Below are 17,272 nucleotides of genomic sequence, written 5' to 3'. Positions count from 1 at the left end.
CTGTTTTGATTTATGTTTTCAAATTTTGGTCGTTTCTACCCTTTCCTTATCTGCGTCACACAGATTTAGGAATGAAGGCCGTTTCCTAATACCAATCTTGTGGCACAGAATTAGGGATCAGGTTCATAACGTATTACCATCTCCTCCACTGGGTCACACAGCGTGTTGTCCAATATTTGGTCACCACAGTCATATCACAGAGGGAGCACATTCAGGGTTACACCGATATCAGAATTAGGTACGCCATCTGATTTCCCCCCTTGTATGATGGTTGTTACATAAGTTTTCATCGTTGTCTTTGTGCCCCTCATTGCTGATGAGTTTTTAAGCATTTGCATTCGTCTGTGACACACAAGTGGGTCTGTGTTTTTCTTTTTCTCCATACCTTGTAAACCGTCTGTAACTATTTTTAAATGGAGGGATGGACAACGTGATTATGTTGTTGTGCTGTTTCCGGTCCATGAATGTCGCATACAATCTGAAATCCCCTTACGCATTTGTCGATTTGATTAATTTTTTGTGTGATAATTTTGATGGGCTTACGTCGGTTAATGTTCGATTGTTCTTCAATGTTCCGGGTTACAAAAATATCTCATTACAAAATGACATAGATATGCAGAATATGGTTCACCTTGCATTCTCTTTTCGTTTGCAACTAATCGAGGTTACGGTCGAGTCACACGATGATGTATGTGTAGCAGTAGATGATGATTGTGTGGACACCACACCAAGCCTTGGCACGCGTGGAACCAAACGATTTGTTCACCACATTAACAATGACCCTGATATTGACTTGTTGCCAAACTACTGTCCACATGATGAGCAGACATTCTTATCAGCATCATGGGCTAACGGACTAACTCATGTGGGGCAGAGTTTCGAAGGTGGTGCAACTGAGTTTCGAACAGTTCTTCGCAAATATGCGGTGGAATGCGGTTTCGAATTCAAGTACCTCAAAAATGATACAGTTAGAATTACCGCTGTGTGTTCGTTGCGAGAGTCAAAGGGTTGCACATGGTTGGTACACGCGCGAGTTCTGGACACTAATGGTTTTTTCTACCTTCGCAAATGGAACAATGAACACATTTGTGGCGTAGCTGTTCGTACAGTCAACAACCGCCGTTTGGGATCAGACTTGGTCTCCGACATCTTTGCACATCGTATCCGCGACAAGCCTTTGACTAGGCCTACTGATGTTGCATTTGATTTGAAAAAAAATTACGGCCTCGAAATAAGTTACCACATAGTTTGGTTAGGTGTCAAAAAAGCCAGAGGCGAGTTATTTGGGGCACAAAGTGCATCTTTTGATCAGCTAAGGTGGTACAGTGGGGCATAACGGAACACAACCCAAGTACTTATATCAATATTGATTGCGACGAGCATGACAACCGGTTTGAAAGCTTTTGCATATCATTCAAAGCATGCATTGACGGGTTCAAACATTGCCGACCATTACTTTTTCTAGATGGCATCTTCTTAAAGGGGAGGTTCAAAGGGAATTTACTTGCTGCCATATCTAAGGACGGGAACCGAGATACATTGAACATTTACACAAATATAATGCACATACGGAACACAACCATGCCTGCCAATATTTTCACACAACTATCTACACCTTCACACCCAACTAACCACCCTACTCACATGCAGGATTGTTTCCAGTCGCATTGGCGATTGTGGGGGAAAAAACGCAACAAACTGGTCATGGTTTTTGTAACATCTTCGTAATGCGCTAGCTGATGACAGAACGTTCACATTCATATCAGATCGGCATGTTGGCCTCATGGAGGCAATGCCCATTATCTTCCCAAATGCTTACCACGCGTTTTGCATGCAACACCTTCAGAGGAACCTTAGAGACAAACTTAAATATATGAACAATTTCCATTGGATTGGGTTGATCACCAAGTTCAACAACTGCGCTTATGCACCGGCTGTTACTGCATTTGAAGAGATGGTACAAAAGTTCACCAATTCTGGTAAGAAAATTGCAATCAATTTCCTCATAAATCTACCTCCACAACATTGGGCAAATGCTTATTTCAGGTGCGTACCTTTACATGCTCCACTTGTATATGAACTGTACAAATCATTGACTGTGTCGTGTTAAATTACATTATCTGTACTAATGTCGCTGTTATGTTGTGGAACAAATTGCACTACAGAGGTGACCGATACGGCGAGATGTCCTCCAACGCCGCCGAATCCTTCAACAACTGGATTTCCGAGGCACGTCACCTTCCGATAACCCGTTTGGTGGACAGTATAAGGACACAAATAATGCGACAAATGTCAACTAGGCGGGAGGCGTCACAACAATGGCATGGTGTGTTATGCCCAAAAATGGAAAAACTACTAGAAAAGTCATACAATGACGGGAGGTCATGGACTATAAGCCAATCAAGCCCCACCGTGTACGAGGTACACTCACACTCGTTCGTCATGGTCGATGTTGACAGCCGCACATGCTCGTGTTTCCAGTGGCAGATTAACAGGTTCCCATGCTCACATGCCAATGTTGCCGCTCGGAAAAGTGGACAGGATTTGTACACATTAATCGAGCCTTACTTCCCTGCCTCTGAACATCGCTTGTCATACAGCCCAACAATTACACTAATTCCAACGATCAAACAACCACCCATCCACACACACAATTTGATCATACTGCCACCCACTGTTAAACGACCACCTGGCAGGCCCAAAAAGAAGAGGATACCGTCACGCGGTGAGGAAGTCCAACCAATACGTTGCAGCAGGTGCGGTCGCATGGGACACCACAACCGGAAGACCTGCAAAGAACCAATATAGCATATCAACCCAATCATGTGGAAACACACTATTTGACACTTTTATTACTTCATTTTTCCCAGTTAATAATCATGGGTTACAAATATTTCCCATGTATGCATTTAATTTCCAAGTACTTTTCGCATTACTTTAATTTTCCTAGTTAATAATCATGGGTTACCCATATTTCCCATATACGCATTTAATTTCCAATCACTTGTCGCATTGTGGACAATGTTCCAAAACAGTCTCCCATTCATAATGCAGTGGTATACTCATTTACCTTTCTCCTTTACATTGTTTTCAATTATCAATTTCCTTACTTTTGATTCATATTTTAATGAAAATTTCTTTCACCAATAACACACAATACATAACAGCACACAAATTGCATCATTACCATTCACAATGTCGATACACACGCCACTAATACCATTTAACCCTTAACAATTTAACAAACTCACATTGTCACAATATATTAGTTTACATGCTGAAAGCAATATTATTCATCCACCATCACACAACGAGTTAATACCTGTTCCACTTTCATGAAACATACATGTTCAACATACAAACTTCAAAACCTGTAACTGAACAAAACACAACATATTCAACACACGGAAATCCCAAGCAGTAAATGAACAACATACAATGTCAAATGTAACATAACACACAATCGCATAACATCCATCTGTAATTACTATTATTCACAATTTAATAGCCAACGTTAAATCCAACCAAAACATTCACAATAACTAACACAAACTTAATAAAATATGTTCAGCCCTGTGCAAAAAATAACCCACAAAAAATAGGTATATAACGTAGCGCCACCACATTGCTAAATCAAAACCCAACCGGCAAATCAATCCCATTTACAAAACCCAAACAGTTTCATACTTCATGCACTATCTTTCAGACCCCTTTCATGGTCGTTCACAAACCCTTTAACCATGTTGGCACGCAATATGACGCAGTTATCCCCTTGCAACAATCTGTTGACGTCAACATGATGTACATACTGACGCATCACAACACACATAATGATTGCGCAGTCCTCCCTATAATGAGCGACAATACAAATACACACAACTTATTAAATCCTCCAACAAACCATATACCACATTACATTTTATGTATGTACTATCAAATTAATCTGGACAATACACGTACGAGTCATGTTTCTACTGCGGGCAGTCAGTAACTGCCTCCACACCCATTTCACCAAACTGCGTTTCGTCATCATCGCCCAATCCACCAACTGCGCCCTGCTGGATTTCACGAATAGTATCTCTCTGTAAAACAATGCCCTACCATTACCAAACACACACAACGAATACACATAAAAACACATCAACCTCACACATATAATGATACATTTCACTCACCACAAAAACTGCCTCCTTAAAGTGCTTGTCTTCCATTCCAACCCGGGGCCTCATAGAGTTGTAATGTTTCCAGACACCCGTTTCAGTGTTATAAACAACCAACGTCCAGTGTGCTCGGAAACAAATAGGGAAGTGGACGTACCGACAATCTTTACATGCCTCGAAGTTCTCCAGTACGAACCTGTCCCGTACATTACTGTTATCATTTTTTAACATGTCCTGCATCATTATTTCACCAGTTAGATTATAAAATTTTAATCGTTCTAACCATGCACCCCAAAGCTTCCCAATGTAACTTTAGAAACAACTTTAAAAACTCACAAGGCATATGCTACTAAAAACGTATGACTTGTCCGGGAACTCCACTCCAACAGCAAGTCTATCTTATTCTTCCATTAACAAGACTGCGTAGGCATCTATCACCTGCCACAAAACGGTAAACTTCAAACAAAATACACATTCAGACAATAACATTACAACTTTACACCAGTTACTTACATTGCCACGCAATGAAGATGGCTGAACAAGCGACTTAATATCCGCAAAGTACACACAGACATCATGTCCACTGCTAGCCCACATCACCGCTCTACAAGTAAAACACATAATGCATGTTAAACAGAAATACACGCACACCCAATTTTATTTTCATCACCCGCACATTAGATACCTATCCCCATCTTGGTCATACGTGTGTCTGATCTTCTCTTTCTCCACTGTAGTCATCAACTTCCACACCCCTAAATGATTGTTCAAATCAAACCCAGACCACTCCCTGCTCCTTACTGCACATGCATCCACATCAATATACCGTCCAACGTTCCCACTTCTCACACCGGTACGTATGGCATCCACCGCCTTACTGTCCACCACCTTACCACACCCCACCATCATTTTACCCACACCCCCGTACTCAAAATCTGGCTTCATAAGCTCCTTCCTCACCTTACCCTTCAGGTTCCTCACAAATGAGCTCTCCACCCCCTCCACAGTTTCTCTACTCGTCACACACCTAGCAACTTCAACTACATCAGATCCATTCCCACTAACTTCAACCAACACACCACTTGTCACTTCATACACACCCCCACAATTGTCACCCTTTTTCAACACATTATTCCCCTACTTTCTAACACTATCCACTGTAGCCCCTTCCTTACTTCCAACATCGTTGCCTCCCCCCATATTAGTGTCGCCATCAGCGACCTTACGAAATGCTTGTGTCACGTTGTGTACATCTTGTTCAGCTAACTGCTCCTCTAAAACACCTATCGTTTTCCGTAGCTCAACATTTTCCTCCACCACCTTCTTCATCTCATCTTCCTTTACTTTGAAAACTAAGGTGAAACCACCAACTATATCAACAGCTTGTTTTTCTTTCATCCTCCTCAGCTGGTCCACCTCTGCTTGCAACTCCGCAATCATACCATCTTTAAGTCTACATTCCGTCCGAAGTGCGTATAACTCGGCTAACGCCGTCTCCAGTTCCCCCTGGCCATCACCAATCCGTTCCACCCGTGTCGCACATACAACACCACCAACATCCCCCATCACTGAACTTACGCCATCAACCGCAACACTGTGTTTACCCTTTTCAACCACACCCCCTTCTGCTGTAGATCGTCTACGATCACTACTGCCCCTGACGTTGCGTTTAACAGCCACCCCGACACTACCCACAAACACCTATGTTAACATCGTTCCCGGCCCCACTGTCAGTACAAAAATCATCACTACCATTGCTATTGTATTCTCCACCTACTTCTCGATCTTCATCAATATTAGCGTCCTCCCCACTATCAAACTCTTCTCCAGCTATTATAACTTTTTCGTACGGTTGGCTAACAAGTTTGCCCCTATTCACCTGCCACAAAAAAACCAAAAATTAATTATGTACTACCACCCAAAAAAACATAAACAAAATTTCAATTTAAACACACCCACATAACTAACACACATCAAACTCGTACTGACGCACCTTAAACTGTGACACAGACCCCAAATCCAAGCCACGCGTTTTGGCCAACAGTGTGGTAATGTTCCATTTCAGAAACCGGGGGAAGATTATGGGTTTAGTCGTGGACATGATGTTTGTATGCTCACAAAGCTAGTACTGTGCATGCACAAATACAACATCAATTACTACATGATACCAACAACATATTCAACAAATAATATACAAATTCACACCTCGGCAACGTTCATCACACATGACATCAACCAATGAAAAAAATCATTAAACATAAACAACATACCAGTAGCGCAACAACACAGCCCGTAACTTTCTCCGAAGTCTGCCAAAATTCACAGACAGATCCCATAAGCGTGTTCAAAATTGCCGCCGTCCAGTCATAATTTTGGACAGTGTCCAAGTTGTCCATGTACCGAACAAACACCCAACTGATCGTCTCTCCAGACGTTGAGAAAAATAACTTGACGCACACATATAAACACAGCAGCTTAGCAGTGTCCTCCTCATCGCACTTTGAATTACCTTTCACCGCATCATCAAGTAAACTTTTAATAAGACTCGCCGTTATCCGCCCTACGCCATTACAACGTCTCTGAATGAAATCAGATGCAAGACGTGTGCTCGGCGTCAGGTCCAACTGCTGTACACCACATTGCAGCCCGAAAACCAACCTAATGTCAGCTTTGCAAACTTTAACAGGACAACCGCCAACATAGAACTCGTCGTCACGCAGCCTGAACGTCCTCAGAATTTTAACCACCAGCTCATCACATTTCCTGTACTCATTGAAGTCTGGTTTGTTGATAATAATGGCTTCAAACATTAGCCAAAACGGTGTTCGCCTCAGCTGCCGGAAGTGTCTTTCACTCAACCCCAACTCGAAAACAACCTTAATCACACCTGTCATATTCAAACGGAAATTTATACGCTGTGTTGGTTTTCCGAGGTGACCGTATTCTCTGACCAACTCTTTGCGGCTGTTTAAACAAAACACGCCCCTGCAACTTCACACTAAGACTTGACAACGATGCCACACTTGGACCCTCTAAACGTTTACGCTCAGCCGACCTAGTCCACGGGCTCCTCAATGGTACAACATTATCTGTTCCACAAAACACCACCCACTCAGAGTTTGATCCCAACCACATAACACATGCCACAAAAATGATGTAACACAACAAAAACTATTCAAACAAAAACTAAACCAATAAAATGCAACATCACTACCCCTTCCCCCCAACAGATCACTACAAACAATCCCATACATTTTTTAGGGAAAATTATCCAAAAGTCCCATATCAATATATGTGATACTAGAAATTACAAACATATGTGATCGTGTCATACACACGACGGACGTCCAATTTAACAAAAAACAGCACAAAGGTACACGTTCACGACATAATGTGGGGACCAAACATGTTAAACCCACACACTTTCGACTCACCCACAACCCCCACACATTATTGCATAAACAACAATCAAGTCACATACATACATGCCGACAAACAAAAGCACTACAAAACGCAATGTAATGGACCACACACCCACACATCTGTCCCCCCAACAACCAAACATACCCACCGTTCAACAACTTTCGAAACAAAAAACAACACATAACAACACTACAACCAGAAACGGAAAAAAACTTACGCTTGTGCGCCATTGCCACCGTCGAAGTTCGTCCCACACGTCTATGTTCACCGCGTCCAAACCCTACAAACACACTGCGCCTCGACCACACAATTTCGAAAAAAAATGTGGACAATCTCCCTCGAAACCCTACCGTATTTCTACGATTCCCAAATCAATATCCACAACCCCACCCAATTCCACAGAATCCCCCAAATCCTGTAACACTAAAACGGTAACACCAAGAGATTAGGGATTACGCGACACTATTTGCTTAATTTGGAGTTTTGCCTAACATAACATACGGGTCGTTATGTATGGGTCGGGTTGCACAGGTATGACTACACCCCGTCACACACCCACAACCAAAGAAAGACTACTATAGGCCTTTTCGCCGCCGTGACACCCAATAACATCCCACGCCACAAATTCACACACAGTCCAACAAAAAAGGACATTTCAAGAATATACATTACCACAGGATCACACAGAGTAGTAAAATAATTGAAGGACTAATTGGACCATCATTCCACATTATGGGATTTATCAGTATCTCTCCCTTAAATTTTCTTGTGTCAGAAACTAAACTAATGGATTTTTTTATTTGTTCTGTCTACTACACTGGATTCGCACTCTCTGTCTCACTCTCGACTCTCAAACACTCTCCAACTCTCGACCTCTTGCAACAATGGTGGGTTGGTTGATGAATATCACGAAGTCGTTTAACTGTCGTCTCCATCTCCGATTCGAGTAGAAAAATTCGATCGATTCATAATCGGTAAGCATTTTTCGATTTCTACCTCTCTATTTCATCATTCGATTCTACCAAATGAGAAGATTTTTTTTAGTTTTTCTAGTTAGGGTTACGGGTTATGACTTGGTTTTCTTCTCTCTCTCTAGATTCAATTAAAGGACTCTATAGATTCAATTACACAAAATTATTCGTATTTTGCTCATGGATCGATTTGTCCTTGTTATCAGTGGCGGAGCAGGATTTTGATTCATAGGGGCACCATTAATCCTTGGCGATATCAATTACAAAACATAACTGAATCCATTTTTTATTTGGTGATAGAATGACCAAAGATCAATGTGATGACAAAATTATGTGCCCTAGATATATTTAAACTAACCGATGCTTTTTTTATTTGCTATTAAGTTACTAAATATGATGATAATCACAATTTAAAATTTAATAACACGCATACAAAAAAATGAGAAAAAAGAAGAAGAAGATAGATGTGGAGAAAAACAAGAGAGAAATGAGAGAGATAGAAATAATTATAACATATTTGAAAATTAAAAAGGGATTTCAATGAAATTTTTTTTTTTCTAATTAGAGGTAAAAGTATAATTTTCAAAAAATGAGAGGGGCACGTGCCCCCCCGGATCCTATGTAGCTCCGTCCCTGTTTGTTATTGTGAATGGCAATGGTACAATTGTTTAATTATTATTAGTTTCAGAATCATAGGACGTTGTGTTAGTTTTGAGCATTGACACATGGTATTGTTTATCTGAATTATTCAAAATTCTTCGTTTTTTGCTCATGGATCGAGTTCTAGGCAATTTATCTGTAATTGTTCTGTCTTTTTTTTGGTATTCTGATATAGAAAATATACATTTTTGGTATTTAAATTTGCACTAGAAGCTGCATGATATATTTGCTGGACCATAAAGAAAATAAATGCTTTCAAGTGTTTTTACACCTTAAACTTCAAAGGAAGTGCTATGCATTGTTATTTGATCCAAGAGATCCCCATAACAAAATCAATTATCTAGCTAAGAAATTGATCTCTTTGTTACCTAGCCTTGTAATTAGAACTTTAAGTGTTAATCTGAGAATCGTAATCCAATATGATATCAATAGGCGTGAGACTGGGCAATATAAGAATTACTTAACCCTGCCACCTACTGTTATCCCAGTGAAGAATAAGAGCAAGTTGGATTTGACATGATAACACATTGGACCAAACTTAATTATCAATTAAAGAATAAATAAATAAACGAAGGGGGATCATAGAAGTTTGTCACAAATAGGTTTTAGAAGATGTGGTAGTGGAGTATTGTTGGTAAAGGTTGTATGAGAAAGCGTTTGGGAGGAGGATTGTGTTGAAAAAGTATGGTCAGATCTGCTTCTATAGCTGGTACCATCAAACAATAGAGATTTGAAGAATGCCACTTATGACTGTGAGTTTTTTAAGCTTTCCATTGAAAATTTGGCTCATAATTACATATCCTTCCTTCTTAAATAAGAGGGCTCTTAAGGGCATTAGCTATTTGTCTAGGTCCATGTCAGACGCACAACTAAAATTAAACTTGTTTTTGTTGATACTTATTTTATGATTTACTTGTTATTGATGTTTTAGATTTTTTTTTTTTTTTTTTTTCTTCAGTACTTGCATGTTTAGTTCATAATACACATTTTGAATGTACACATGACAGGGTGGGACTTGAAAATTTCTCGGATACGCTTCTTGAAATTGGCTTTGGACTACTTGAAATTTGAGGAGATTGAGAAGTAAGATTCTATAATATATTTTTGCTTCTTCTTCTTTTATATTAGTTTTTATTTTGTTCATTCGATACGAACTTGAATGCTAAGGTGTTAAAGGAAGGTTGATGTTGATAAGTGTGAGGAAATAGTAGGAATACTCTTTTAAGAGTCTTATTGTAATCCCATTTTTGTGGCCAGTGGGCAGGAAGTATGCATGGTAATGATATGGAAGAGTTGAGGTAACAAGACATGTTTTTGTTGGCTTTAAGAGGATTTTGATTTTAAAGTTTGAAACTAAAAATTTTTCAATTTAAAGCAATTAGCTCAGCTAATAATTCTGATATAATTTTTGATTTTTTTTGTTTTATAAGTACTCCAAAAACTCAATAGTTTTATAGAATATTCAAAATGAACTTGAATTGAATGTATTTTCTCAACTCGCAAAACATGGGGGGATAGTAAAGTTTAAGGTTGCGATGCAAACACCATGTTGTGCACCAAAGTAGGTTACTAAACAAACCCTTCCTTATTCCAAATATTTTAGGGTCGGTTACATGGATATATTTTCTTTAATCAATTTCGTTCAAAATCAAAGACTAATGTCCTTAGCTAAATTTAAGGTAATCATATCGCCTCAACCCACGTTTTCGTTGGTCTTCTTCCTCTATTTCTTTTATTTTCTGAAAGGCAGAATTGCAGAATGTGTTTATGCATGTTACATTTTGGTTAAGACTAGACGTCTTTTAGACCTTGACTAGAAGCAATTCTAATATCCTTGCATGTTTACTAGTATTCCAAGAGCTGGGCTAAGTTACTATTTTTCATTTTAACTTTGTCATCATGTTCCTTTGGGCGCACAATTATTACTTATTATAATTCTTTGCACTTTGAAGAGAAGTGTAATTCAGGGTGTTAATGGAAAGTACATAAACAAGATGATCAAGATTTTTTTTTTTTCCCCTTATTGTTATTATTATTATTATTTTTTTTTTTTTTTGGTGTGGGTGTGTGTGTGTATTTTATGGGTTGGAAGTGAAATGCATTTGATGGTTTTATATAGATTGAGAGCTCTCCTTTTCTCATTTCCTGAAAGAACAACAAAAGAAAAGGAGGGAGAGGAAATGAGAAGAGAGTGAGTGTTTTTTTGGGTAGCTCTTTGGGCAAACTTCTCTTTCTTGATCTATATATCTAAAGCCACCATCCAAGTGCTTTCCAACTTAGTGTGTGGATTATAGTGATGATTTAGTAGTCTCACTATTGAAGAATTGGTGTAGAATAGGACTCATAATCAAGCAAGACAATCTTCTGTGGATGATTTTATGCGAGAGGTATATGGGTAAATTGCACTTTGCACCCCTGCACTTTGCACCAAATCTCACTTTGGCCTCTACATATGAAATCATGACCGTCAATTCCTTGCACTTCTGGTCAAATCCCACTTTGGTCTCTACACAAGTGTTAATGCCCCTTTTCGTGATTCCAATTTATACAAAACCCTAATTCATCTTCTTAATTGTTCCCAATCTACGTTTTGTTTTATCCTAATACGATAATATTTTGATGTAAATTTTGGGATAAAGTTTTTATTGCTAGAAAATGTAGATGATTTTCCTTTCTTACCCTTGTGCCGTATTCACATTCTTATCATATGACTAGATTCTGTTAAATATTTCAACAATTGAGTAATAGAAAGGGGACATTTATACGACCAAAATGAGATTTGACCAAAAGTACATGTGGTTGATTGTCACAATTTAATGTGCAAGGACCAAAGTGGGATTTGATTAGAAGTATAGGGGATTGACTGTCATGATTTCATGTATAGGGGTCAAAGTGAAATTTGGTGCAAAATGTAATTTATCCGAGGTATATTGTAATCCCTATTAATTTTTGTTTCACAAAAAGCTTATGTATTAGTGCCCCATCCAAAAAAGCAACAACACCAATTTATAAATCTAGATACTTAAAAAAAAAAGGGACGACTAAAACTCCATATTACTAGAGAGACTATTTTTGTGACTTGAATCTATACCATTACTGAAGAGGTTGTTTTCGTGGCTCGAATTCACTCCACTAAAGACGCTTACAGCAAGCCTTAGCATCCATGATGGGCAAGAAAGCACATGTGCTGGTTGTGCCATATCCAGCACAAGGGCATGTCACACCTCTCTTGAAGTTATCACACAGAATTGCTGATTATGGTGTCAAAGTCACATTTGTTAACACAGAGTTCGTACATGCCAAGATCATGGCTACTATGCCAGATCACAACAATGAAGAAGAAGAAGAAGAAGAAGAACAAAATCAGGTCGGACTAGTTTCGATCCCTGACGGATTGGGACCCAATGATGATCGGAGGGATGCCCTTAAACTATTGGAGAGTATCCGGAGGGTCATGCCAGGTCATTTGAAGGACTTGATTGAAAAGATTGGGCATACAGAGAAGATTAGGTGTGTCATAGCAGATCCAACCCTTGGGTGGATATTGGAGGTTGCCAAAGAGATGGGAATTGAGCAAGCTGCAATGTGGCCAGCGGGAACAAGGGGTTTACCATTGTTTCCTCACATTCCAAAGCTTATTGAATCAGGGGTTATGGATATGAGTGGTAAGAAAAACACCCACTCAAACAATTCACCCTCTTTATATTAATCTAGTTAAATTGGGTAAATTACATTTTGCACCCCTAAAATCCCACTTTCCTCTCACTTTTCAATTATAGCAGTCAAATCCTTACACACTTCTAGTTATCAATGTTCCTCTTCTGTCCAAACCTGTTATAGAAATTGATAGAAAATTGTCATTTCCGCAAAACGTGGTCTAATCTTGATGTTGATACGTGGCAATTTTTGTCAATTTATATAAATTTGGAGAGAGAGAGAGAGAGGGGACATTGAGACTTGACTAAGAGTGTAGAAATTTGACTGCCACAATTGAAAGGTGAAGGGGCATAGTGAGATTTTATATAAAGTGTAATGGTGCAAAAGTGTAATTTGTTCATTTAAATTTGATTATTTTGAGAACCACCTAATGATCATATTGACACTGAGCAATGTTTGGTTTGCTGGAATGATTTTGGGTATGAATGGAATGACTATTTATTAGTTTTCTAATAAAATGATTATTTTTATAATTGGTAAATGGTGATTCCATTTGGACTCTACATTTATTTTATTTTTACAAAAACAATGTGTATACCAGTAGTTTTCTCCGTTAGTTTTCGAAATGATGTTATATAGATGGTTTCAATTGCAACTTGACTCAAAATTTAAGTGGTTGACTTAATAAGCCCGTAAGCCAAGTAGAATTGGACAAAATAGGAAAGTGAATTTACCCATAATAACTCTATTTAAAACATATTCTTTGCCAAAAAACAAAAATGATAAAAGCAAGTTGACTGAAGTGTACACTAGTAGCTTGACAATAAGTAAAGAGAATTTTTTTCCTAGAAAAATGTACAAAATGCAGTACTGATGACACTCTATTCATCTATGTTTGTAGCATTATTGGTATATTGGAATTTTCTCTTCAGGAGCTATTTTGAGAAATGAACTTATCAATGTGTCCAAGGACATTCGTGCCTTCAGCACCTCTGAGTTGGATTGGAACTGCATAGATGACCCCATAATACAAAAGATCTGCTTTGAATGTGCTCTAACCATCAAACAAACTTTGGAACACTCTAACTGGTTTCTTTGCAACACAATCTACGAACTCGACTTGCCGGTTTGTCGGTTGCTTCCCAACATCTTGCCTGTTGGACCATTGCTTGCGAGCGATCATCCGAGGCATTCTAGCGGAAGCTTTAGTCTTCAGGATTCAACTTGTTTGAGGTGGCTCAATGAACAACCTGCAGGGTCAGTTGTTTATGTTGCTTTTGGCAGCACAACAGTCTTTAGCCAGCACCAATTTCATGAATTGGCCCTAGGCCTTGAACTTGCAGGTAAGACTGTAAATGAGTTGAGTTGAATAATAAATTGTTCGACCTGCACCAAACATCCCCGACCTTATTTAGTGCAGCCTGTTGGAGCTGCTTATAATTTATTTATTTTTTATATTTTTATTTTGAAATTTTGTGGCAAAATATTTGGTGAAACTTTTGTTTATAACTTATAAAACAAAATAATTTAAATAAGTTAAAAAAATGATAAAATAGAAGCTGAGGGAGGAATGTTTTTAGTTTTTGTTTTCTGATTATCTACTTCTTGCGTAAGAAAAGTTGTACCAAACAAGACCAATAATAACTTGGGTTTACCAATAGGTCTTACTTTTGGGACTTATTATCCATTAAGTTTTATTGATAAATTTATCAGTCTGTCTTATTTTTATGAATAAATTTATAGTGATAAATTTATTAGTTAGGACCTTCTGGTAAATAAATTTAGCTAATATAGATTGGTAAATCTCCCTCTTCATAATGCATAGTAATATGTTTTCACTCGAAAACTCACCCATTTTGGTTGAGTTTTAAAAAATTGCTTTTTTATTCGTTTCCTGCAAAAACTAAAGACTAATTTAGAATAGAATAAAATAAAATAAGATAAATTGTTATTATGGGAATACTTTTTGAAAATTTGAAGAAAAAATTTATTACTTATTTCTGTAAAACTAGTTTCTATTTTTTTGGGAAAAAAAAAAGTAGAGTAAAAGAAAAGAGATTTTAAAAATCAAACAAGGTGAATGAGTTTTTAATGAGTATAACATGAGCTAGACTCGAGTAGATTGATTCATTTTACAATCTTGCAGGCTGGCCATTTTTGTGGATTGTTCGACCAGGCCTCACAAACCGATCATTCGCCGAATACCCAGATGGTTTTGCTGAGAAAGTGGCTGGTCGGGGGAAGATTGTCGAATGGGCACCTCAAGAGAAGTTGTTAGGTCAATCTGCAATTGCTTGTTTCATGACACATTGTGGTTGGAACTCAACCATGGAGGGTGTGAGCAATGGGGTGCCATTTCTGTGTTGGCCTTACTTTGGGGACCAATTTCATAACAGGAGCTCTATTTGTGATGTCTGGAAAGTTGGTTTAAGGTTGGAACACGATGAAAATAAGATTGTATCGAGGCATGAAATCAAGAAGAAGATTGAGAATTTGCTTTCTGATGATGACATAAAAGCAAATAGTTTGAAGTTGAAGAAAATTGCTAGAAACAGCATTGAGAAAGGTGGATCTTCTTGTAAGAATTTTGAAAGATTTGTACAACATCTGAAACAATGAAGAGGATATTTCAACTAGTTACTCAATGTAAATGGTTGCTAAACTATGTTATGTTGGCATAATTACAATAACCTCCTTTACAAATGATATCTTATTTTTTCATTATGTTGAAAGTGTTGTAAGAATGCAAAACTTCAAATCAATCAATAAATTTATATTTGTTACTCAATTTTTTTGTCTTTATTTTTGTAGATAAGAAATTTGTGTATATGAGTGTCATGTTAATTTAAACTTTAAGGGAGCAGGATAGATCAATGTAATTAAGGCTTTCTTTAATTTATTGACATATGAAAGTTTGAGCATGCTATTATCCAAGTTGTAGCTAATCTTATACTATTATGGATGATTATTGGGTACTATGGGAGTACGGTCACGTGGTATTTAATGATATTATAATTAGTAAAGAATGTGAGGTATTATAAATTTTTTTTATGTGATTAAAAAATATGAGAAATATAGTAAATAATGATTGGTGAAAGAGCACATGGATACATGGTATGAGTACTTAATAATTCTCCCGATTATATACACATTTTTGGTGGGAAAAGAAATACAGTTAACGGAAGTTACTATCTTTTTATTGATTTTTGAACTAAATAAAATCTATACTATATATATAACCAAATGTAGTTGTTTTGTCAAAAGTCTCCAAATATTTATTCCTAAATTCTCATAATTTTAAAACACTCTTTTTCCTACGTGGCAACCTTCTTTGATTGCCTTTCATGTTTTTTATTTTTCTTCATTTTTTATTTGTTTGATTAATTAAAATTAAAATTAATTTCATTACTTATGGATAAAGATTTAAATTTCAAAATTCCTCCATATAGATAAACATATAAAAACTGAAAATTAATTTTATAATCTACAGATAAAGATAAAAAATAAACAATTAATTTAAAAAAATTAATTTCATAAATTATAGATAATTTAAAATTTCTTCCCGTAAATAAACAAATAAAAGTTGATAAATAACTTATAAAAATTAATTTCATGACCTACAAATAAAGATAAAGATTAAATAATTGATTTTTTTTATAATAAAAAACAAAATTACTCTCTTTCCCCCCTCATTGCGTACTTTAATTAATTTCATTATAGATAAACATCTAAAATTCATAAATAATTTATGAAAATTTATTTCATGACTTATAGATAAAAAATAATTGCATGACTTATAGATAAATAAACATATAAAAATTGATAAATAATTTATAAAGATTAATTTCGTGGCCTACAGATAAAGATGAAGATTAAATAATTGATTTTTAAAAAATTAAATAATAAAATTTAGATAAAGATATGATTTGTTAATCTATATATCTATCAAAAACATATATATCTAAATCTTTATTTTGATTTACTCTTTTTTTTTTTCTCCTATCACATATTATCTTTTTTTTTAAAATTTTTTTTATCTTATGAAATGCTCTTATCTATAACTTCTTATCTCCTATTAAATTCTTAACTTTTTCTTGATAATTTTTATTATTCGTTATTATCTACCAAATGATAAAGACTATAAAAAAAAAAAAATATCGCTCTGAATGAAAATAGTATTAATAATGAAATAATAAATGCTACATGGGAGAAAATAGCACAAAAATCTCACAAAATTAATTTTCTTCACTATATTTATAAAATGTAATAATTTGAGATTCTTTCTATTAGTTATTAAAAATAATTTGCATTAGATCATTGTTATATTTTTTTTTTTTTAAATTTTTTTATAAGGCTGTCATTCGTTATAATATTTCTTCAATCCCATCTCTAAATTCTCTC

At 36.6% G+C, this 17,272-nt stretch overlaps 2 protein-coding genes across 8 annotated transcripts; both read left to right on the top strand.

Annotated features, from left to right (window-relative positions):
- Positions 1-421: 421 nt before the first annotated feature.
- LOC145824155 (uncharacterized) lies at positions 422-2,808 on the top strand. The gene is made up of 3 exons (XM_082923763.1): positions 422-1,274; positions 1,737-2,046; positions 2,166-2,808. The coding sequence occupies exons 1-3, from the start codon at positions 422-424 to the stop codon at positions 2,806-2,808; spliced, it is 1,806 nt and encodes a 601-aa protein (XP_082779889.1).
- Positions 2,809-8,258: 5,450 nt separating this feature from the next.
- Positions 8,259-15,659, top strand: LOC114282429 (UDP-glycosyltransferase 83A1). Of its 7 annotated transcripts, none has more exons than XM_028225101.2 (6): positions 8,259-8,557; positions 10,222-10,297; positions 10,472-10,512; positions 12,353-12,879; positions 13,804-14,214; positions 15,018-15,659. In XM_028225101.2, the coding sequence occupies exons 3-6, from the start codon at positions 10,484-10,486 to the stop codon at positions 15,488-15,490; spliced, it is 1,440 nt and encodes a 479-aa protein (XP_028080902.2). In that variant the 5' UTR covers positions 8,259-8,557; positions 10,222-10,297; positions 10,472-10,483; the 3' UTR covers positions 15,491-15,659. The 7 variants fall into 7 exon arrangements, with proteins under 7 accessions (XP_028080902.2, XP_028080901.2, XP_028080904.2 ...); XM_028225100.2 differs by having other exon boundaries at positions 12,317-12,879; XM_028225103.2 differs by lacking the exon at positions 10,472-10,512 and having other exon boundaries at positions 12,502-12,879.
- The last annotated feature ends 1,613 nt before the right edge of the window (positions 15,660-17,272 follow it).

The sequence above is a fragment of the Camellia sinensis genome, chromosome 4 (genome assembly GCF_055761805.1).
Source record: "Camellia sinensis isolate YWXY chromosome 4, ASM5576180v1, whole genome shotgun sequence".
NCBI lineage: Eukaryota > Viridiplantae > Streptophyta > Magnoliopsida > Ericales > Theaceae > Camellia > Camellia sinensis.
The sequence above is the reverse complement of the archived record's forward strand: the minus strand, read 5'-3'. Positions and strand labels throughout refer to the sequence as shown.

Excerpts from the sequence above, each read along its gene's own strand:
- LOC145824155 (XM_082923763.1), top strand. The coding sequence starts at position 422 with ATGGACAACGTGATTATGTTGTTGTGCTGTTTCCGGTCCATGAATGTC. Across the intron at positions 1,275-1,736 it reads AGGTGTCAAAAAAGCCAGAG|CTGATGACAGAACGTTCACA; the intron begins GCGAGTTATTTG and ends GTAATGCGCTAG. Across the intron at positions 2,047-2,165 it reads TGGGCAAATGCTTATTTCAG|AGGTGACCGATACGGCGAGA; the intron begins GTGCGTACCTTT and ends ATTGCACTACAG.
- LOC114282429 (XM_028225101.2), top strand. The coding sequence starts at position 10,484 with ATGCATGGTAATGATATGGAAGAGTTGAG. Across the intron at positions 10,513-12,352 it reads AATGATATGGAAGAGTTGAG|ACGCTTACAGCAAGCCTTAG; the intron begins GTAACAAGACAT and ends ACTCCACTAAAG. Across the intron at positions 12,880-13,803 it reads AGGGGTTATGGATATGAGTG|GAGCTATTTTGAGAAATGAA; the intron begins GTAAGAAAAACA and ends TTTTCTCTTCAG.